Source organism: Elephas maximus, chromosome 4 (assembly GCF_024166365.1).
Source record: "Elephas maximus indicus isolate mEleMax1 chromosome 4, mEleMax1 primary haplotype, whole genome shotgun sequence".
Classification (NCBI taxonomy): domain Eukaryota; kingdom Metazoa; phylum Chordata; class Mammalia; order Proboscidea; family Elephantidae; genus Elephas; species Elephas maximus.
The window spans coordinates 117,663,559-117,686,180 of NC_064822.1; the positions used below are offsets into that span (position 1 = coordinate 117,663,559).

At 45.7% G+C, this 22,622-nt stretch overlaps 3 protein-coding genes across 4 annotated transcripts; 2 read left to right on the forward strand and 1 right to left on the reverse strand.

The window, feature by feature from the left end:
• Window positions 1-106: 106 nt before the first annotated feature.
• On the reverse strand, window positions 107-3,833 carry METTL1 (methyltransferase 1, tRNA methylguanosine). 2 transcript variants are annotated; one of them, XM_049883726.1, is made up of 6 exons: window positions 3,683-3,833; window positions 2,793-2,956; window positions 1,470-1,654; window positions 1,263-1,376; window positions 1,030-1,131; window positions 107-869 (listed from the first exon to the last, which is right to left on the reverse strand). In XM_049883726.1, the coding sequence occupies exons 1-6, from the start codon at window positions 3,793-3,795 to the stop codon at window positions 714-716; spliced, it is 834 nt and encodes a 277-aa protein (XP_049739683.1). In that variant the 5' UTR covers window positions 3,796-3,833; the 3' UTR covers window positions 107-713. The 2 variants fall into 2 exon arrangements, with proteins under 2 accessions (XP_049739683.1, XP_049739685.1); XM_049883728.1 differs by lacking the exon at window positions 1,030-1,131.
• A 69-nt stretch (window positions 3,834-3,902) lies between these two features.
• Window positions 3,903-12,068, forward strand: EEF1AKMT3 (EEF1A lysine methyltransferase 3). Its single transcript, XM_049883729.1, has 4 exons — window positions 3,903-4,077; window positions 4,344-4,567; window positions 4,693-4,804; window positions 9,706-12,068. The coding sequence occupies exons 2-4, from the start codon at window positions 4,391-4,393 to the stop codon at window positions 10,095-10,097; spliced, it is 681 nt and encodes a 226-aa protein (XP_049739686.1). The 5' UTR covers window positions 3,903-4,077; window positions 4,344-4,390; the 3' UTR covers window positions 10,098-12,068.
• Window positions 12,069-12,270: 202 nt separating this feature from the next.
• On the forward strand, window positions 12,271-22,560 carry TSFM (Ts translation elongation factor, mitochondrial). Its single transcript, XM_049883725.1, has 6 exons — window positions 12,271-12,408; window positions 12,694-12,867; window positions 14,436-14,564; window positions 15,258-15,380; window positions 19,100-19,187; window positions 21,736-22,560. The coding sequence occupies exons 1-6, from the start codon at window positions 12,352-12,354 to the stop codon at window positions 22,140-22,142; spliced, it is 978 nt and encodes a 325-aa protein (XP_049739682.1). The 5' UTR covers window positions 12,271-12,351; the 3' UTR covers window positions 22,143-22,560.
• Window positions 22,561-22,622: the final 62 nt, after the last annotated feature.

Here is a 22,622-nt window from a genome sequence, read left to right on the forward strand (position 1 = left end):
TTTTAGCCTCAGAATCCTCCTCAGTGTAGCTCCCTGCTCCTTACTCTCCCACTCCCCGCCCACCCCCACCCCCACCCCGACCAGGCTCTGTGCCAGACAGCTCTGAAATCGAAGGTCAACCTCAAGGAGAGGGTCTCCACCCATACCATCCAGGGATTCTCTAGAGACAGCAACAACAGAGAGCAGATTCCCTAGGTTCAATCTTAGGCAGGGAGAGAATGGGAAGATGGGAGAGGGCACATGATACACACTCCAGCCTTTCCTGAGAAATAACCACAGCATGCGCATATGCACACATACACACAATATCCTTAGGACTGCAAAGTAAACACAAGTGGACAGGTGATTTGAGCCCAGCAGGCAGTTTAGATGTACAGTGGAGCACTGTGTTCTTCATTCCAGCTGAGAAGAGATCTCAAAAGAAAGGAGTGCTAAGGGAAAGCAAGAATCCACATCTTACAAGATCCCCTCTGGTCCAAGGTCCTTTGACCTTCTGTGTCAGCTTCTTCTGCTTTCTGCTCACAATGGAGAGGCAATAAGGGGAGAGGAGTCAAGGGTAGTTATGAACACCAGGGTTCTGCCCTGGCCAGTTCCCCAATTTCTTTGAGAGATAATTGGCTCTCAACCCTGGCAGTCTCAGCTGGGAAGGTCCAGGGGGCCTGATCTTCTTTTTGGCCCCTGAAGAAGGGGTCCAGCTAAAGCAGGGTGAGCTGTCAGTGACCAAGCTGAGTGGGATTGGGGGTCACTGCCTGAAGAGTGGGATCCTGTATTCTTCGGAAGATGGCTGGGAAATTCTTCCCTCCGTTGCGTAGAACTTTCTTTCCCTCTTCAGTTGAGGTGCCCAAATGTCTCACAATGGGGTCTTCACTCTGGAAGAAAGGATCCAGAAAAGTCCTTGCCTGCCTTTCAGACTGCCCCTGACTTCTAGACTCCTCTTTTGTCCTCCTGGCACTAAGCTGGGTTCAAAGGAAACAGAACCATTCTAGAAAGGTCTGTATCTTTGCAAATTCCCATAGGTCCCCTACTTACCAGCTCCTCCAGAGGCACACGCTCAAATAGAGGATGCCCTTCAAAATGGGTGCACATCCAGTCATGTAGCTCCAGCACATCAGTTATGGTATATACCAGCCCCTGCATAGGCAAAGTCAGTGTAGACAGGGGGCTGCATGCATTTCAGCACTGAGATGACAGGAGTGGTGGCGTGAGCTCCTAAACCCACCCCCATGTGATTGTAAGGAAGGGTCCCTGAACAGACCACTCACCCCAATTCTCAGCACGTAGGCATATTCTGCCAGTAGTGTGGGACTGATGATTCGCCACTTGTGCTTCGTCCTCTTGAAATGTGGGTCCGGAAAGAGGAAGAACATCTTCGTCAGCTGTGACACAGGCGTGCACACACAGGATGATGAGGGCCTGGCCTCCATACTCCTGTCCTCCTACCAGCCTAACCCACCAGGGCCCTGCCCCACCTGGCCCTTTTGGAAGAAGTTAGGAAGATGCTTCATGGCATTACTACGGAGACAGGCGATGTTCTGGAAGCCACCTCCAGGAGCTGCGCGTAGGGCCCGAATCCGATCTTGTACATAGTCTGAAACCTTTACCCGAATCTCAAGGCCCAGGATCAGTGTGTTTGGGAACAGCGGTGACAGTTCCACTAGACACAGAAATAGGAATGCAATCATCAACCCAGACTTACAGGGGGTGTAAAGGGGTCAACACAAGAAAGGAAGCCTTAATCTGCAACTACCAAAGCCAGGAACAGCAAGTGGGTAACAGGGAGCTATGTACAGTAAGAGCTGTGAAAGCCAGAACCTGTGTAAGGAAGAAACCTGTCAGAGAAGGAAAACGCAAATATTTTCCACTAAACAGAAAGCGACAGAAGAGTGGTGACTGCACCCTACCAAAGGTGGAAAATTTCCGAGACCCAGTAAAACAAGGCAGTCCTGCTGAGTCCTGGCTCTCACAGGTTTCACTGTATATAAATGCCTCTATGCTAGAGGAGAGAACTAGGGGAGATACAGAAATTGTCACCAGAACTGGAAATGGGGGGTGGGGGGCTAGGAATACATGCTCGTTTGCAAATACGTTAAATTTTCGTATGTTGTCTCATTTCAGCCTTACGACACTGTGGTAAAATGTAAAGATGTGGAAACTGAGGGTGAAAAATGCCCAAGGTCATAGAACTAAGAAGGCTTAAAGTTGGATCTTGAACCAAGGCTTTCTGATTCAAATATCATGCTCTTTCTTTCTGTCATACAGTTATCTGCATGGGAAGATCTAAAAATAAGGAGCCAGTCCTGCATGCATGGCTGAGACAATACCGACAACACAAAACGATATAAGAGGGACCTGAAAACACAAGAGAGGAGCAGTAGGAATGAATTTTGGTAACGGGGCGGGGGGGGGGGTGGGGGAGGGAAGGGGGGTAGAATCCCTGAGAAAGACAGTTCAGGATCACTGACCACAGTGGCTAATCTCTGATGCTTGTGCTGACCAGCTCACTGAGCCAGCACCTAGCAGGTGAAACGGCTCATGCAGAAATTGGGGCCAGGGGTGGGGCCAGACAGGACAACCCAGGTTCTAAGAGGCATTTGAGGCAGCCCCCTCCATTCTCCAGGGCAAAGTCCACAGACTCAGAGTGAAGAGAAGGTGGAGGCTCTCCACACTGATGTCACGGTGCCAGTGTCTGGTCCGAAGGGGAAAGGCCAACTATGGGCCCCACCAAACCTGCTGAAGTGGCAGAACCTAGGCCATTGCCTCTCCTTGCCCTAAAGAAAGGGCCAGAGTGTTACCTAACAGGCCACCATAGCCACAGCCTATGTCTGCAAACTCCACTTGGGCCTGAGGTCTCTCCTCTTTCTTATCCTTTGGGTCATCATGGCTCTGATTTTGGGTCAGTGGGGTGAAGAACTGTGGGTATAGCTCAGACCAGTCCATCTCCTCTGGCTTCACAGGGCTATTGGAGAGAAGACGTGAGAGATGTGAGAAGGTTGGTCATACAATGCAGAAGTGGTACTGTGTGTCTGGGGGGAAGTGCGGGTGGAAGGTGGGTGGGAGGAGGATTTCTCAAAAACTCTGTAACAGTAGGCCCTGTGGCCTCTAGGGGACAAACTGGAAACCACCCTTAACCCTCAGTGTGAATCACAGGCCCATCATGAGGTCCATGATTGCTGACCTGCCCAAGTCCATTTCTAGGCATTGATGTGCCTCTGGCTGGGACGGCAATTTGTTTCCCTTCTCCCAGAGACTAAGTCCCTGGGACCCTACTTTATAAATTCTGTCGGTCGGAGATAAAGTAATGTGTGAGCGGGACTGTGTGTGTCTTTTCATTAAATCCAACAAATGAAACCCAAAGATGGAAACGGCATAGCGCCTTTTCCATTTTAGTCTCAAGTAACAATTTCTTTCTCTTCCTATACCTGCACCGCTACACAGACTTCTTCCAGAACGCCACGCCCACTCCCAACCGGTCGACTCCGCCCCTGGCACACCTCCCGAACCCACCCCTAACAACACAGACGTCACCCGGATGATTCTCCCTGGTCTATCCCGGATCCTCCCCCACCGTCCCAGGACGCCTGGTCTCTCGACGCTTTATACTGGACTGAGCTGCCCTGGGTTGTTTTGAGAATCCGCCTTCCCTTCTCTCCCCCTGTCCCTGCTTCCTGTCCCGCTCACTCACTAGCGCAGCGTATGGTCCGCCATGGGGTTGGAGTGAGCACGTTGCCGGTAGTAGCGTTTCTGGGGCTGCGGGGCCTCTGCTCCGGCCGCGTCCCCAGTCTCGACTCCCGCCATAATCCGCAGTCCGGGGTTTCTCCACCGAACCCACGTGGGGACCGAGGAACGAGGCGCACGATAATGACGCAGTCAGGCACTTTGTGAGCAGGCCCCGCCCCTTAAAGACCCAAGCCGAATTCGGCTGGCTAGGCAGGGAGGGGCGAGTAGAGAAGGGCGCCTCCTCACCCTCACTCTCTGAGCTGGCAAGGCCAGGCCCAGGAGCCCAACCTCTTTTTTCCCTTAGCCTGCTTCTGCTTGGGTCTGGGTTGCTATCTGGTTGCAGGCGCCTGTGCGCCACAGGTGAGAGGGGTCTGGGGACCCCGCCTCCTATTGTGGAATTAATCCTCATTCCCTCTCCTCTCTCCCGGTCTCGGGCCAGTCTGCCTGGGCCGACCCGCATGGTCCGGCTTGGTTGTGCGCCGGGGACCCGGGCGAGGGAGGAGCGGCTCCTCATTCCACCTCCAGAAAATCAAACTGGAGGAAGGAGGGCAAAGTCGGGGAGGCGGGGCTCCGTGCTACCGGGACGCCGAAACGGCCCGCAGTCCCCACCCCCCGTCCCGCTGCAGATCAGGGATCCGAGCGAGGGACGTGGCGCCTGGGCACGCTCGGGCGGATGGCGGACCCGGGCCTGGAGCCGGAATCAGAGCCGGAATCGGTGTTCCCGCGGGAGGTCGGGCTCTTCGCGGACTCTTACTCGGAGAAGAGTCGGTTCTGCTTCTGTGGGCACGTGCTGAATATCACGCAGAACTTCGGTTCCCGCCTTGGGGTGGCAGCGCGCGTATGGGACGCGGTGAGGAGTGGGCTTCTCCGCGGGAGGGTCCGCGGGCGGTCCGGACTCCCAGCCTCCCAACGGGAATCATCCCAGCGACAGTTGTTTGTTTGTTTTTCCCCCCTTTTTCTGCTTTTGTCCCATAGGCACTGAGCCTGTGCGGTTATTTCGAGAGTCGAAACGTGGATTTCCGAGGCAAGAAGGTGATCGAACTGGGCGCGGGAACTGGCATTGTGGGGATCCTGGCTGCGCTGCAGGGTGCGTGAACTGGCTGTGCGGCGGGAGGAGGAGGTATTGGGGGGAGCAGGGGTGTGGAGAAATTGTCACTTTGTGGATTCTTGGGGGGAGGGGAGTGGTTTTGCCCCAGCCGGTTCCCTTCCTTTTAATAAACTTTTTTTTTTTTTCGTTCCCACCTGTGTGCCAGGCAGGGCTGATTGGCTGTCAGAGCACCCAAGGTGATTGACTGATTTGATGGCAGGAAATAAAAAAATCAGCAGGCTTTAGTAGAAGGAATAGTGTCTGGTTTTTTGCTCTTTGGTTGTTTCATGGAGAATGCTGGTCCTCGAAATCCCCTTAGCTTTGGACACTATCTTTTGTCAAAATACATATATGGGGATACCTTGTCAGGGGGACAACCAGAGAGAACTGCACTTATTACACCTCATGAGTCCTTTATAGCTTCATCATTAATATGTTTTCGATTCTTTAGGTTTTGATTCCTTGGGAGAACCAAGCTTATGGGTTTCTGAGGGTTAGGGTGTGTTTTGGGGGAGATGCGGGTAGGAATCAGGCACTGCGGAGTTGGAGAAGGAAAAGGTAAGGACAAATTCTTAAGTTTTGTTCAGAACCAACAACTACAAAGGAAACAGTTCCTTAATTTATAATCTAACGGGCAGACAAATTCCACACCCAAAACAATCATTTAAACACAGAGTCATTTCCCTACGAAAGCAAATTAATATATCCTTGTTCATAAGCAAAGAATTAGGTCACGTTAAGGGAAGTCTTGCCAGAGGTGGGCATTCATTTTTCTATTCCTTCAACCGACATGTATTCTGAGTCTCCTATGTGCCAAGCATTATGTTAGGTATTGGGGATACAACAATGGGTAAGATAGATTGCCTTCCCCCCAATGGCCTAGGGTCTAGTGGGGGAGATGGGGAAGATGTTACAGTACAAGAAGTATGGTTAGGTATGTATAGGGAGTAGTGGATACCTTTTGGCCATGTCTAACTTTGACTTCTTGGGACTCCATCAAGGGGAAGCTCTGTCAGAAGAGAAGAGGGTGAACAGTATGAACACAGTGGGATCAGAGAGAATGGGAGTGTCAACAGCAGTTTTTCCATGAGGCATGGGTAGATGAGAGGCAGGTGGTTATGCTAAAAAGGGGAGAAAAGACCTATAATATGGACAGGATTATCTGCCTTCACTTGCTCCAGGACTGGCTTTTCTTTTGTCCCCTATTCAGCTCCCAAGTCAGAAATCTGGGTGTCACCTGGTCTGTTGCCTTCGCCCTTCACATCCTGGCAATCAGCCAGTCCTGTGGGTTATATGTTCTTAATACTTCCCCAGTTGTCCGTTACTATACCCACCAACTGTAGTTCAGACCACTGCTGCCTCCTGCCTGGATTTGCACAAGAGCCTTCACGCTTCCCCATGGGGAAGCTTGGCATGCCCAAACTAGATCTTGTGATCTTCCTTTCCAAAGCTGTTTGTCCCTTAGGTTTTGACATCTGATTGAATCCAACCACCCTCCACCCAGTGGGAAACCGAGCCATAACCTTTGACACATCCTTTTTTCTCACCTTCATATTCGTTGTTCAAGTTCTATTGATTTTATCTCCTAAATATCTCTTGAATTTTCTCGTGTTTTTCCTTTTTCACTGACAGCTCCTCAGTCCAAGCCACTGCCATCAGTTGTCTGGACTGCTATACAGGCAGTCCCTAGGTTACGAACATTCAACTTGAACTTAAGAATGATAAATGAATGCCATAAAACCTATTATATTAAAAACTCAAGTTAAATACATACAATAGTTTGAATAACAAACACACTCACTACTTTGTGATGCTCATCTCATGAAAACATTGCGCAGTCTGGAAGTGTTTCTTAGGTGTTTTATATGCATTAAAAGAAAAGAAAAAACCCTTTGCTGTAGAATCGATTCTGACTCATAACGACCCTATAGGACAGAGTAGAACTGCCCCATAGAGTTTCCAAGGTGGATTCGAACTGCCAACCTTTTGGTTAGCAGCTGTAGCACTTAACCACTGTGCCACCAGGGTTTCCTTTATATGCATAGAGAGGTAAAATACTGTATACTAAGATATTTCAGTAACTGACACTAAATAAGAACCACGTGTATCTGTTTCAACTTACTTACAAATTCGACTTGAAGACACAGCTAAGAATGGATCTTGTTCGTAACCCAGGTACTGCCTGTAATTAGCCAAACTGGTCTTCCTGCTTCTCCTTGCCCCTGCCTAGGCCTTCATTCCACCCGGTGATCAGACTGATCTTTCCAAAATGCAGCTGTAATCACATGCCTCCCCCACCTCCAAATCTTTCAATGGCTTCTCGTTGTTTTCAGGATAGAATCAACACCATCAGCATGGCTCTGCCTCCATCTCCAGTCTCTTTCTGCCTCACCGCCTCCTATGCTCCTTGTGCTGTAGCCACATTGCCCTCTGTTAGTTCCTCAAGGCTACCTTGAGGTTTCCTTCCTTGAGGCCTTCACACAGGCTGTACTCTGTCTGAAACCCTTTCACTACCTGGTTAATGCATGTTATATAAATACTGCATTTTCTGCATATACCTTTGTTGTTGTTAAGTCCTGTTGAGTCCATTTTTGACTCATAACGGCCATATGTGACAGAGTAGAACTGCCCCACAGGGTTTTCTAGGCTGTAATCTTTACTGGAGCAGCTCGCCAGATCTTTCTCCCATGGAGCCTCTGGGTAAGTTTGAACTGCCAACCTTTCAGTTAGCAGTAGAACACTTAACTGTTGTACTACCAGATACCTATGTCCATGTATGTATCTCTGTATCTATATATCTGTCTATTTGTGTATACATGTAACACTGTGTATCTATGTATCTACCTACATTTATATGCTGCAATTTCCCATATCAGAAAAAAAACTCTTGATCCTATATTTCCTTCTAGTTACCACCCATTTCTCTGCTTCATGTTGCAAAAAACTCCTCAAAAGAGTTAATACTTGCTGTCCCTAGTTCCTGTCTTCCTCTTTTCCTCAGTCCATCCCAGTCAGACTTGTGTCCCATCATACCCCCTCCACTTCAGTTGCTCTAGTCAAGGTCACTGATGATCTACCTGTTGTTAAATCCAGGGGTCAGCTATCAGCCCCTTACTTGACACTGCAGCATTTGACACTCCCTCCTCTTTGAAACACTTCTTCTGGCTTCCGAGGCACCACACTTTTGGTTTCTGCCTACCTTCCTGGTTCTCCTTTCCAGTTACCTTTTTTGGTTCTTTTTTGAGTGTCCTGGGCCTCAGGGACAGACCTTTGACCCCTTCCCTTTTCTGTCTACACTCATTCCCAAGCAATCCCATATCATTTTATGGCTCCGAGTGCCTCTCTATGCTGATGACCCTATGAATCTCCCATTTCTGTCTTGTTTGTATAATGTACTCTATATCTCCATTTGGTTGTCGGATAGACATCTCAAACTTAATGTGTTCCAAAATGAACTCATGATGTTCCTGTTTAAACCTGCTTTTTCTGTAGTCTCCCTCATCTAAATGAATGGCAATTATGTCTTCTAGTTGGTCAGGACAAAAATCTTGGAGCCATTCTCAACAGGCCTCTCTCTCTCTAATATCTCATATCCAAATCTGTCAGTAAATCCTGTTGGTTCTACCTTCAAAAGATATTCAGGATCCAGCCATTTTTTAGCCATTGCTACTGTCCTGTTTTATGCATCACCATAGCACTTATGTCAAGAAACCTGGTGGCAGAATGGTTAAGTGCTTGGCTGCTAACTCAGAGGTTGGCGATTCAAAATCATCCAGTGGCTCTACAAGAAAAACATCTGGTGATCTGCTCCGGTAAAGATTACAGCCTAGAAAACCCTATGGGGAAATTCTGCTGTGTCACATGGGGTTGTGGTAAGTTGAAATTGATTATATGGCACCTAACAACAACGACAAAGCACTTATTACCATCTGATGTACAGTATATTTTTAAATTTTGTTTGTCATTGTCCATTACTTGCCACTAGATTGTAAGATCCATGAGGGGAAGGATTCTTGTCTGCTTGCTACACTGCTGTATTCTCAGCACCTAGCATATCACAGGCATATAATAAATACTAATGAATGAATGAATGCTTAGTGCTTTCAACTGCTCTTTCTATAATGGTTATCATGATTATGATTTAGTAGTTACCTTTGCAGTACCTACTGTGTCTGCACCTGGAGAATGAAGCTCAAGGAAGGCTGAGGTTTCGTCTTGCTCACCATTGTATCCCCAACCTTAGTAGGTGCTCAGTACGTATTTATTGGATGAATGAAGCTTTTTGAAATGCTAATCTGATCATCTTGACCTCCTGTTCTACCCTAAAACCCATACCCTCAGGATCAAGTCTGAATCTCCTTAGCATGTCGTCATCACTCTCCTCTTTAATTTCACGTCTTGACACCTGTCTCTCTTCTATATCCTTTAAAATTCAGCCTTCCTTGAATGCACATGCTGTCTCACCACCAGGCCTTTGTACTTGCTCTTCTCTGCATGGAAAGCTCACCTGACTAACTCCTGCTTGTTCTTCAGGGCTCACCTTAGGTCACATCTTCTGGGAAGCTTTCCAGACTCGTGCAGGCTGGGCATGTGTCGGTGGAGGTGGGTGCATAGCCTGTCTCCAGCTTAGTCCTGCCCAGGCTTTTGCTGATGTCTGATTGTTGTGTGTTGGGCAGAGAGGTTGAAGATTAGCTCAGCGGAATGTTGTTGTTTTAGAATGTGGAGTAATGAGAATGGCAGTGGGTGAGGTGAAGGTTAGTGCAACTAAAAGCCCAAGTATAGACTTTGAGCTGTCAAGACATTATCCCCTAGGCTCTGAGGTCTCTGGACTTTCCAGGCAGGAGCCGAAAGCCCTCGGTTGGCCCCTCTGACTTGCATTTCTCCTCCTTCCTCTCTCTCAGGAGGGAATGTTACCATCACTGACCTGCCTCTGGCCCTAGAACAGATCCAGGGCAATGTCCAGGCCAATGTGCCAGCTGGAGGCCAGGCCCAGGTCCGCGCCTTGTCCTGGGGGATTGACCAGCATGTCTTCCCTGGAGACTATGACCTGGTGCTGGGGGCTGATATCGTGTACTTGGAGCCTACCTTCCCACTGCTGCTGGGAACCCTTCAACACCTGTGCGGGCCCCATGGTACCATCTATCTGGCCTCCAAGATGAGACAGGAGCACGGGACAGAGAGCTTCTTTCAGCACCTCCTTCCCCAGCATTTCCAGCTGGAGCTGGCCCAGCGGGATGAGGATGTGAATGTCAACATCTATAGGGCCAGGCCCAGGGGACCAAGACCTACTTGATGTTAACTCCTCTGCTCCTCTGAATCACTTGTCTTAATGAAGGAGCTGCCATATCTCCAGAGCCATATCTCCAGAGCCATAAATGCAAGAACCAAAAAGGATGGATTTCCCTTCCCTCTTTTTCCTCCTTTTCTCTTTGTTCCCCCAGATATTCTTGGACATCCACAGGGAGGTGCCTACTTGCTAAAAGTCCAAGACCCTAGTAGTACTAGTCTTAGAGCACAAAGGGGGCTTCCAGTTCTTGTTCTCAGAGAAGAGTGGGAAGGTGTTCACAGTTTTTAGGTGTGGGGAGGTAAATGGGATGTGAGATCAGTGGCTGCTGATAGTCACTGATTGCTTCCAGTCCTGCTGTTGTCTGTTTACACTGAATGGATTTTTTTTGCTAGATTCTATGGACTTTGTTAAAGGGAAAGAAATGAGCATTAAAGATTCCTGCATCTAAAGAACTCAGTTTTCTGCCTTGGGGCCTGAGAAAAAAGAAGCCTCAGACCATCCATTTTTTACTTCTAGAGATGGAGTCTGGCAGGAAGGCTCCATGGCTCTAACTGGATCAAGTCCTCCCAGCACTGAAGCTGGGGTTAGGCACAGAGCTGTCCTTTGGACTATAGCTCCTTCATCCTTTGTGGAGTTGGAGCCCTAATCACAGAACGTTACGCTGTGCAGAAGAACGTTGGACTGAGTACTAGATTCTTCTCGTCTTTGATTTTTCTTCAAGTTTCCAAGCCCCATCATTTCTTCCTTCCTAATGTGCTTTGCCTTCACCTCTTTTCAGTTCTCACTGTGGCCCTTCCAAAATCAGTTCTGATTAGCTCCTGCTGCCTGCAGAAGGAAGAATAGGCTCCTTTGCTGGGTACTCGGTCTATCCCCATGTAATTCCAATACTACCCTTCTGCTTCATTTCCTACTCCTATACGTGTTGGAACCTCTGGCCAGATTACAAACGGTCTATTCTTTTTCCCTAGATCCACACCAAGATTTGCTGACTTCTTCTTTTGTTCTTTACGATGATCTCATGCCTGGAAGGGCTATTTCTATCTGTCAAAATCTTCATTACTCTTCATGGGTCCTCTCACATGTCACCTCTTTCCTGAAAATAGCTTTTCCTGAGCCTCCTATTTGGATGTGATTTCTTTCTCCCTTGGAACCCTTAACTTGATTTAACAAGTTAACAGGATTTAACTTGTCTCGTGTAGTCATTTGTTTGCTCCTTACTTTCGCACTACTAGGTTGCCTATGAGGGCAGGGCTGTAACTTACTTATCTCTAATCCTGGTTGGAAACCCTGGTGGCGTGGTGGTTAAATGCTACAGCTGCTAACCAAGAGGTCGGCAGTTTGAATCCACCAGATGCTCCTTGGAAACTCTGTGGGGTAGTTCTACTCTGTCCTATAGGGTCGCTATGAGTCAGAATCCACTCGACGGCAGCGGGTTTTTTTTTTTTTTTTTTTCCGCTAATCCTGGTGGGTGGTTTGAACCCACCCAGAGGTACTTGGGAGGACAGGCCTGGCGATCTGCTTTCAAAAGATCACAGCCTTGAAAACCCTGTGGAGCAGTCCTACTCTGCACACATGGGGCCGCCATGAATCGGAATTGACTAGATGGCAAATAACAATCCCCTGAAGCCGAGCACAGTTCCTGGCACACAGTAGGTGTGCAACAAATATTTTGCTTATTCAACAAATATTTACTCTGTGGTTTTTTGAAGAGATTCCACGCCTACCTCCCTAGGGAACCTTGGACAAATTTCTGAACATGCCTGCCTACCTCACAAGTTTGTCCTGAATCGTAAATGGATAATAATATTGATAATGGATAATAATGAAGTGGATAATGAATAATAATAACGAAGCACATTAGAAATAAATGTAAAGCATTACCTAAGTGTCTGGTATCGTTATCTTTTTTTTATCGTTATCATTTTGTGACAACTTTATCTCATGCCATCCTCCGTTTTACAGCTGCTAACCAAAGGGTCGGCAATTCAAATCCGCCAGGCGCTCCTTGGAAACGCTAATGGGCAGTTTTACTGTCCAATAGGGTCGCTATGAGTCGGAATCCACTCGACCACATTGGGTTTCTGGGTTAATGAAGTGTAGTCTCAGTAGACCAAGTAGGAGAGGCGACTCTGCCCCTCCGGCCGGTAGGTGGCTCCATCCTCGTTTGGAGCATTCGTTTGGAGAGGTTTGGTCCCGCTGCCACGCCGTAGGCCTGTCGTCTCAGGTGCGCCGGCCTGAGGAGTGCGCGGCCCCGGGAAAGATGTTGCTGCTGCGGTCGCTGCGCCTCTGCTTGGTCGCGTGGAACGGACGCCCCCCGGTGAGGGGGTCCTGGCCCTGGCACAGACTCTAGAGTCAGACTTCCCTTTCCTGCAGCTCTCCCGTGCGGCCTGGGCGCTCCCTTCCCTTCTCCCGGCTGCCGTTCGACCCCATCTCGTCCTTCCTCGGACGGCCTTCCTTTGCTGTCCAGACCCCGCGAACTGCCTTTCGCCCACCTCCCGAGCCCCCGCTTCTCCTTAGAGCATCGCCGTGCGCATATGCTTCCCACCCCCTAGGGGTCCTCGTTGGTTCCCGCGTCTCATCCCTTTCTCCTTGTTCTCTCCAGGCGGGGCCCCTTCTGCTTCAGCCGCCCCAGCCATGGAACACGTTTCATGCGGGGCCCTCGCTGTCTGACTCGGCTTCCAGCAAGGAGCTCCTCATGAAGCTGCGGCGGAAAACGGGCTACTCTTTTGTGAACTGCAAGAAAGCTCTGGAGGCTTGTGGCGGGGATCTCAAAGAGGTGTGTGTGGTGGAGAAGGTAGGGCGGTGTGCTAGGCCCGACTTAACACCCTAGGGAACAGAAATAATGCCTAACGCTTTCTGCCCCGTAAGACTTAACTGAATCTCAGCCTTTGTCTGACTTGGAAGCAATTGACTCAGGATTTCAGGGTTAACAAACGCTAGTCCATGGAATTCCAGAACACTTAATTGTGCTCATGAGGAATCTGTAGATAGATCAAGAGGCAGTCGTTCAAACAACAAGGCGATACTACTTGGCTTAAAGTCTGGAAAGGTGTGCGTCAGGGTTGTATCACCATACTTACTCAATCTATGCTGAGCGAGTAATCAAGAAACTGAACTATGTGAAGAAGAACGGGCATCAGGATTGGAGAAGGACTCATTAACAACCTGTGATATGCAGATGACATAACCTTGCTCACTGAAACTGAAGAGGACTTGAAGCATTTACTGATGAACATCAAAGACCACAACCTTCAGTATGAATTACACCTCAACATAAAGAAAACAAAAATTATCAGACCTGGACCAATAAGCATCATCATGATAAATGGAGAAAAGATTGAAGTTGTTAAGGATTTCATTTCACTTCGATCCACAATCAACACCCATGGAAGCAGTGGTCAGGAAATCAAAAGATGCATTGCATTGGGCAAATCTACTGTGAAAGACCTCTTTAAGATGTCACCTTGAAGACCAAAGTGTGCCTGACCTAAGCCATGGTGTTTTAAGTCACCTCATACGCATGTAAAAGCTGGATGATGGATGAGGAAGACCGAGGAGGAATTGATGCCCTTGAATTGTGGTGTTGGTGAAGAATATTGAATATACCATGGACTGACAAAAGAAGGAAAAAATCTGTCTTGGCAGAAGTACAACCAGAATGCTCCTTAGAAGCAAAAGTGGCGAGACTACATCTCACATACTTTGGACATGTTATCAGGAGGGCTCTGTCCCTGGAGAAGGACATCATGCTTGGTAGAAGGTCAGTGAAAAAGAGGAAGACCGACCCCCAAGGAGATGGATTGACACAGTGGCAACAACAATGGGCTCAAGCATAACAACGATTGTGAGGATGACACAGGACCAAGCAGTGTTTTGTTCTGTTGTACATAGGGTAATTATGAGTCAGAACCAACTCGAGGACACCTAACAACAACAACAATGTTCCATGCAAGACCTTCCTGCTTTTTCCTGCTGCTTGGAGTGGAGAGAGTTTGTGTGAGCTTTAGAGTTAGAGGCACTAGGTCTTAAATATGGTGCCCTCACGAACCCTGTGACTTTAGACATCTTTCTTAATCTTTCAGAGTTGCAGCGTTCTCGTCTGTATAATGAAAATACTACTCTCTGCCCCCTAGGGGTGTTGTGAAGATTAAACTTACCCAAAGCATGGGGTGCAATGGCTGATATTTGCCATTTGGTGGTAGACAGCAGTAAGTGACAGATTAGTTTCTATTATAGAATTTAGGAGAAACACAAAGAATCAGGGAACCTGAGTATATTTTAGAGCTTCATCCAGTTCTAAATTCTGTGATTTTGTCGTTTGCCCTTTTTCTTTACAATTTGTAGGCAGAGAGTTGGCTCCACAAGCAGGCCCAGAATGAGGGCTGGAGCAAAGCTGTCAAACTCCAAGGGAGGAAGACTAAAGAAGGCTTGATTGGGCTGCTGCAGGAAGGAAACACAACTGTGTTAGTAGAGGTGAGTTGTCAGAATTCTGGATACCAGAAACAGTAGTCTTGGGGGTGGACTTGGTATTCTAAAAGATGTCTGTATGAGAACAGTAAAGATAGAATTAAACCTGTGAGACCTCAGTTATTAGCTATGAATTCATTTAAGCAGAGAATTGCATGGGTATGTCCATGAGAAAAGCCTTACCAGTCTAAAATATTACTCCTAACTGGGACTCTAGTGTAGCCTTACATCTCGTCACTGTTTATTGGAGCAGTTAGAGTTTAACGCTAGGAATTATGTGAGTAGAGAGTAACTGTTTTAGAGGAGGTTTGGGGACCATAATTGATGAAGAATCAGATATGATTAGAGAGAGAAGTGGCTGCACAAGCTGATAACAAAAGTGATTTGGAGTTGGAGGTGGCTGAAGAATGAAGTAATTATGTCGCCATGGGCAAGAGGTGAACTTGTAGTGAGTCCTTCAAGGACATTAATGGAACTATCTTCTGAATGTGTAGGTCATTGCCAACTCATTGGCATAGCTGTAATCACTTCATTCAGTTTCTGACCTCAAGCTAGCAGAGGAGTTGTGGCTTTGAAATTCTAGAGTCATTTATATCTGTTTTGTTGAGTCTGCAGCTTGTTTACCTTGGTTTACTTTTAAGGCATTTTGAGAAGCTGTCAGTAAACACCTTATATAGGAGCATCAATTTGTTCCCACAGGTAAACTGTGAGACAGATTTTGTTTCCAGAAATTCAAAATTTCAACAGTTGGTCCAGCAAGTAGCAGTTGGAACCTTGCTGCATTGTCAGAACCTAAAGGATCAACTGTCCACATACAGTAAAGTGAGTTTGGGGGGTTGTCTCCAGCATGATGAACTTGTTCTGAGTCTTCGTACTTGCTGTTCCTAATTTTTTCAGATATTCTCGTGTCTCGCTTCCTTACTTCATTCATGTCTCTGTTTAAATGTTACTTCCTGTAAAAACGGCATGGAGGCAGTGCCTGACCTCCTCTACCTTCAAAAGGAAGAAAGAGAGTCAAGAGCAACAGCCCAAGGCTGATTCCTATGAGGCAGGGATCAGGCATGCCTACTGTCTTTGCCATCTTTACCTATTCTGACACCAACTGTCCCTCACACGGCACACTCTACTTTCTGCTGGGTTCAGTAATTCATTGCAATGGCCACACAGAGCTCTGAGACCATACTCACAGTTATGGGGTTTATTAGGGAAGTAACAGGTTACATACAGCTCAGGCTCAGGAACACTCAAGGATACAGTTCTTCCATCCAGACAGCCTCTTCCCATCCGAGCTCAGAAGCACACCTCTCCCTGGCTGTCATTCTCTGTCCAAAGGCATTCAGCTTTCTCGCTCCATAGGCCAGGAAGGAAGCTCACTGCATCCTTTCCTGCCGGTCAGTCCTGCCACCACTTCTCACCATCTTCCGGGTCACAGCTGGCTCTCCTTTAGTCTCCTGTTTCCAGGAGCTTCTCGCACAGGGATTCTGGGTCCAAAGGACATGCTGGCTCCTGGCTGTTCTTCCTTGGTGGTGCTGGGATTCTTCTCCTTCCAGCCTCTGGGGTGGCTCATTTCAAACCCAGCAGGATGGCAAAACTGACCAATCCTTTTGGTGGCCCATGATTACCCTATCACACAGTCCCATATAGTCATTTGGGTGGGAGTTTAAAGACCATGGCTAGAAAGGCCACACAAAATCGATCCATGGGGACTGCACCTCCTCGGAAAGGAATGCCCTTTTTCCTGGTGCTCTATCCCCTTAGTCTTCATTCTTTCTTTTTATTATGGTGCTTATCTATTGCATATTTATTTTTATTATGTCTTTCTCAGTAGAACGTAAGCTTCGTGAGATCGATTGTCATCACTATATCTCTAGTAAAAGAGAACTGGGCCCAGCACTTAGTTGGGGCTCAATAAATTTTTGTTGAAGCGCTTCTAAATAGAGAGATTGAAGAAGACACAGTTCAGGAGACTAAGCGTTGTCCATAGAAGAACCAAAGAAGGAATTGTATCAGTTTACTTTTGGTTCATCCTTGTTTTCGAGGCAAAAATTAAACTATGGTTCACATTAATTTTTTTGGTTTATTACCACCTTCTTTCTCCTCTTTATCCTTCTTTTGACATCTCTTAGTAAATGTAATTATTACTGCATTAAGTAAAAAAAGTCATGTCAAATGGAAACTGTGATGACATTATTTTCTAGAATTGTATTGAGTATATGACTAAGCATTCTAGTGTTAGCTTTGCTGGTAACACCATGTGTAACCCTGGCCGTTCACTTACTGACTATCTTTTTCTGGGCCTCTGTTTCCTTATCTGCAACAAGGGGCTTTGGTTTAGATACTCAGGTCCCTTCTAGTTGGGACTTAGTCTTTAGTTTGGCTTTTAGTTTGAATTTTTTAACTTTTATTTTGTTTTGAAAAAAATCATATTTATGGAAAAGTTGCCATAATCCTACAATAAATTCCACTGGACTCTTTATGTAGAGTCATTGTTAACATTTGAATGCCCAAATTATCCCTGAATTTGGCCATTGGGAGCCTGTTCAAGCTGACTGATGTCCTTTTGATGTGTTCTCATCATTTTCTGAACATATCCTAACTTTCTGATGTAAAGATACTCTGGGCTTTTGTTGTGCTTTCCTTGCCCCAACCATGGGACTGGCCGCTTTTCTAAGGAATGGTAGTGGGGGAGTGGTATTAGAAACCAAGATCTGGGTTACTGAGATGTCTTTGCTTCTTTGCTGTTTTAGCAGACAGAGCTAGGAAGTATGTGTGTGTATGTGTGTGTTTCAGTTCCAATCCACCACTACTTCCCCTCTCCTTTTTTCTATTTTTGTATTTTTCTTCTCCCTTGTTGAGAAACCTGGCTCCTAGCAACTTCAGTATGTTTACTTATTTGTTCACTGTTACAATATGCACAAAATTGTTTCAGAGTTGTTATACCTGGCCGCTGCAAATAACAAACTTACCAACTGGAAGAATTCTTTGTAGTTCTTTTTGTCTTTATATTGAAGGTACGTGGTCAGAGGACTCTGTTGAAAGTAATTTGGTTTATTTATTTATTTTTTTTCGTCTATGAGATTATGTTATTTATTTGAAATACGGTTAGAGTCATGTGTTTGTTTAGTCAATTTTTAGTTTTTCCTCCAATTCCTTGTTGAGTTTACTTTTCCAATATGTAAAACATTAACAAGATTCCAAAAGTTAAAACTATAAAAAAGTATACTCAGAAGTTTACTTCTTCCTCTTCTCTCCCTTCTTGTCCATTCCCATCTGCTCCCCTAGATAACCAGTTTCATTGGTTTCTAGCTACGCTTTCAGTGTGTCTTTTTACAAGAATAAGTGTGTGTGTGTGTACTAAATATGTATATAATATACTAAACATTCTAGTCTTAGCTTTGCCAGTAACTCCATGTGTAACTCTGGCCATTCGCTTACCGACTGTCTTTTTCTGGGCCTCTGTTTTATTATTTGCAGCAACGGGCTTTGGTTTAGATACTCAGGCCCCTTTTAGTTGGGACTTTGTCTTTAGTTTGGATTTTTTTTTAACTTTTACTTTGAAAAAAATCAAATTTATAGAAAAGTTGCCATAATCCTACAATAAATCCCACTGGACTCTATGTGGAGTCATAGATACAAACACACACAAATAACTTCTTATACAAAAAAAAAAAACCTGTTGCCGTCAAGTTGATTCCGACTCATAGTGACTCTATAGGAAAGAGTAGAACTGCCCCATAGAGTTTGCAAGGAGTGCCTGGTGGATTTGAACTGCCGACTTTTTGATCAGTGGCTGTGGCACTTAACCACTATGGCACCAGGGTTTCCGCTTATACAAATGTAGGCCTAATACGTGTATACGCTTTTAATTTGCTTATTCCCCTTAAGAATATATCCTGGGGTAGGAGGGAATATATCCTGGAAATACCCCATAGCAGTTCATAGAGATCTTCTTCTGTATTTTTCCAGCTCATAGTACTCCCTTGTGTAGGTGTGCAGTGGTTTATTCAACCAGTCTCCTCTTTTATTTGGGTATTTAGATTGTTTACAATATTTTACGATTGGAAGTAGTGCCTCTGTAAATAACTTTGTGCTTATGTATTTTATATTGTTGGAAGTGTATCTTCAGGGTAAATTCCTAGAAATGGGATTGCAGAGTCAAAGGATAACTGTATATATGGTTTTGTTAGATATTGTCCAATTTCCCTCCATTGGATTTGTGCCATTTTACATTCCCACCAGTAATCTGTAAACCTTCTAGTTTTCATATTTTATGATTGTATGAAAATATTCTTCCTGACTCCTAGGAAATTGTATTCTAAGATGTTAGACTGAAGGATAGAAGTGGAATGGAATTGGGGATGATTCAGTGGTAGAATACATTTTTGTAAAAATAGACCTGTTGCCAATTTTTAACGTCCTTGGTTTAATGAAAATATCAATTTATACTTAGTCATCTGAGAAATGGTGGCTATTTTTCCCTATTATCTTGATAATTTGAGTAGTGCAGAACTGGTTTGTGTTTGTTTTCTTTGTGCACTCAGGGCTTTCTGAATTCCACTGAGCTATCTGAACTTCCAGCTGGGCCTGACAGAGAAGGCTCTCTCAAGGATCAGTTGGCCCTAGCAATTGGTGAGTATTTGTAAGGATTTTGGAAACTGGAAATTAAAGACTGGATCCCTTGGTGTTCCTCCAAATCTGGATCAAAAACTGTAAGTTCCTGTGCCCATAAGGATCAGACAGTATAAATGTGAGAAGCAGGCCGTGTGTTAGATGCTAGGGAGCAGTGGACACCCTGAAGAGCTTATGCTGTGCTAAAGGAGTCAGCCAGTACCAAGCCCTAGTTAATTGTTATCATGGGAGAAATGGGTCCCAGTGTTGTCTGAATTTCCAAATGCCTTTAAAAAATTTAGATTTGTATGTAAAAATCTCCTAATTTTTAGCTGTTTGCAACTAAAATTATTTTGAACTGTGTGCAGGCCATCACTGTGCTGGCCAAACAAAGCATAACTTTAGGCCAGAGATGCAGAGATGGCCCTCTGACTTCCACTTGGCTACGTTGCTGTACATCTTAGGAGAAATAGTACATTAAAGGTCATTTTACCTTTTTTATAAAGGGACTCAGGAAAATTTAATAGCACTGTCTTTAGGAATTTGACCTCTTAAAAAAAAAAAAATCTGGTCCTGAAATTGTGAAGGTCCGTTCTCTTAGAGCCCGCTGGCTGTAAAAACCATACCTGGATCATGGTGGTGGGACTAGTTGGGGATTTTCCTTTCTTCCTACATGTCCTTGGTGGATGGAGGGAAGTAGACCTGGGGTTGGAGCTTGCTGGGAATTTAACTGCTTATCTGAAGTTTCCAGGCAAGGCATTAATTCTGTTCTTATGAAGTCACGCAGTGTTTATGATGACTCGGTGAGTCAGGATGAGAAAGCAGGCAGACAGCAGCGTATGGAGGCTTATTAAGAAATCCTGGAAGAACTGGGTGCTTTAGTCTTGTCAATTTCTGGGAATTAACTATTGGGTAGATCCTTTGAGTTGTTTTAAAACTCATTTTGGTTTCTGGATAGTCCTTTTTCATGACTTTTAGATATACCTATAGCTAATACGGAGCCCTGGTGGCATAGTGATTAAGATCTGTGGCAGCTAACGAGAAGGTTGGCAGTTTAAATCCACCAGCCATAGGTTAGAATCCCTATGGGGCAGTTCTACTCTATCCTATAGGGTCGCTTTGAGTTGGAATCAATTCGACGGCAACGGGTTTGGTTTTATAGCTAATACGGGGATATTTATCCAGGCCCCTTTGTTGATTCTGCCTTTTGGTGTATTAGGACTTCTGTTAGAGGGAAACAGTATCCTGGGAGTAAGAGGGAAGCTAAAGTCCATTTTTGGTTCTTAGAAACAGCTCTGAAAATGTAATCTTTTTATTTTTGATAAGAGAAAGTTGAAACTATCATTTGACATGGGGTTTTGGATTTTCTGGGGCTGTCACTTGTGACTTTTTCCTAATCAAAAGTTGTTTGTGTCAGTTACAGTGGTATTAGGGAGGAATAGTAATTGGTGGGAAAAAGCACTTAATTGCCTTGGAGTCAGATCTGAGTTTTAATTCCAGCTCTACCATTCATTAGCTATGTAACCTTGGGCAGATTACTAAAGCTCTCTGTAAATAATGTAGTAATAATGGGCAGCATTTGAATGCCCACTATGTGGCAGACACTGTAATATGTGTTGTTATGTATTAGTCATCTAGTGCTGCCACAAGAAATACCACAAGTGGATGGCTTTAACAAAGAGAAATCTATTTTCTCACAGTCTGGTAGGTTACAAGTCCAAATTCAGGGCGTCGGTTCCAGGGGAACGCTTTCTCTGTCAGCTCTGGAGGAAGGTCCTTGTCCTCAATTTTCCTCTGGTCGAGGAACTTCTCAGGTGCAGGGACCCTGGGTCCAAAGGACGTACTCTGCTCCTGGTGCTGCTTTCTTGGTGGTATGAGGTCCCCAACTCTCTGCTTGCTTCCCTTCCCTTTTATCTCTTGAGAGATAAAAGGTGATGCAGGCCACAACCCAGGGAAACTCCCTTTACCTTGGATCAGGGAGGTGGCCTGAGTAAGGGTGGTGTTACAATCCCACCCTAATCCTCTCGACATAAAATTACAATCACAAAAGGACAACCACACAATACTGGGAATCATGACCTAACCAAGTTGATACCCATATTTTTGGGGGGACATAATTCAGTCCATGACACACATGTTATTTATTTCTCCCAATTACCCTGGAAGGTAGATGGTATCATCTCCATTTTACAGATGAGGTAACTAAGCATGTGGTATTAGTAAATAGGGTTATGTCATTAAGTCACTTGCTGAAGGTCGTATAGCCAGTGGTAAGATGCAGAACTGAGACCTGAGCGTAGGGTCTGTCTGACAGACACCACAGCCCATGTTTTTAAATGCCACAGTGCCTGGCACAGAGTTGGTGCTTAGTAAAGGTACTCTCCAGCCCCTACCCTGCACCTACCTTTTTCTCTTTAAACAAAAACTGAAAGTGGTCTCTCTCCATCTGGTAGCAAATCCAAATGCAGAAGGACTGTTTGTCAAACCTGGCCTCCTATGTGCGTATTTTGGTGCTACCACAGGCATCATATTCTGGTGGAGCGTTGTTTTTTTGTTTTTTTTTTTATAGGGAACCTGGGAGAAAACATGACCCTTAAACGAGCCGCATGGGTGAAGGTGCCATCTGGGTTCTACGTTGGTTCTTATGTTCATGGAGCAATGCACAGCCCCTCGTTCCACAACCTGGTACTGGGAAAGTACGGGGCCCTGGTCGTCTGTGAGACATCTGAGCGGAAAGCAAATCTTGAAGACCTTGGTCGCCGCCTTGGGCAGCATGTGGTGGGCATGGCCCCTCTCTCTGTTGGCTCCCTGGACGATGAGCCTGGGGGAGAGATGGAAACCAAGATGCTGTCCCAGCCGTACTTGCTGGATCCCTCTATCACTTTGGGACAGTATGTGCAGCCCCAGGGGGTGTCTGTAGTGGATTTTGTACGGTTTGAATGTGGTGAAAGCGAAGAGGCAGCGGAGCCTGAATAGATTCCAGAGACTTTTGGCCCAGGAGGAAATGTTTATTCTGAGCTCTGGACATCATTGCAAAAAGAAGTTATTTCCTAAGCCTCTTAAAACCTAGAATTCGCTTCTTGGATCAGGCAAACACATGAGACTATGTTGGCATCTCCTGCCTGGAAGGGAGATGAGAGGGCAGAGGGGGCCAGAAACTGGCCGAATAGATACAAAAAGAGAGAGTGGAGGGAAGGAGTGTGCTGTCTCATTATGGGGAGAGCAATTAGGAGTACATAGCAAGGTGTATATAAACTTTTGTCTGAGAGACTGACTTGATTTCTAAACTTTCACTTAAAGCACAATAAAAAAAAAAAAAAAAAACCCTAGAATTCATTTTCTAGTTCATAATGAAATTATATACTTCTGGCTAGAGTTATTAAATAAAATTGTTTATATAATAAAGAGGGTAGAATCATTTTTTCTGGGTGCCTTACCTGTGACAGATTTTCAAAA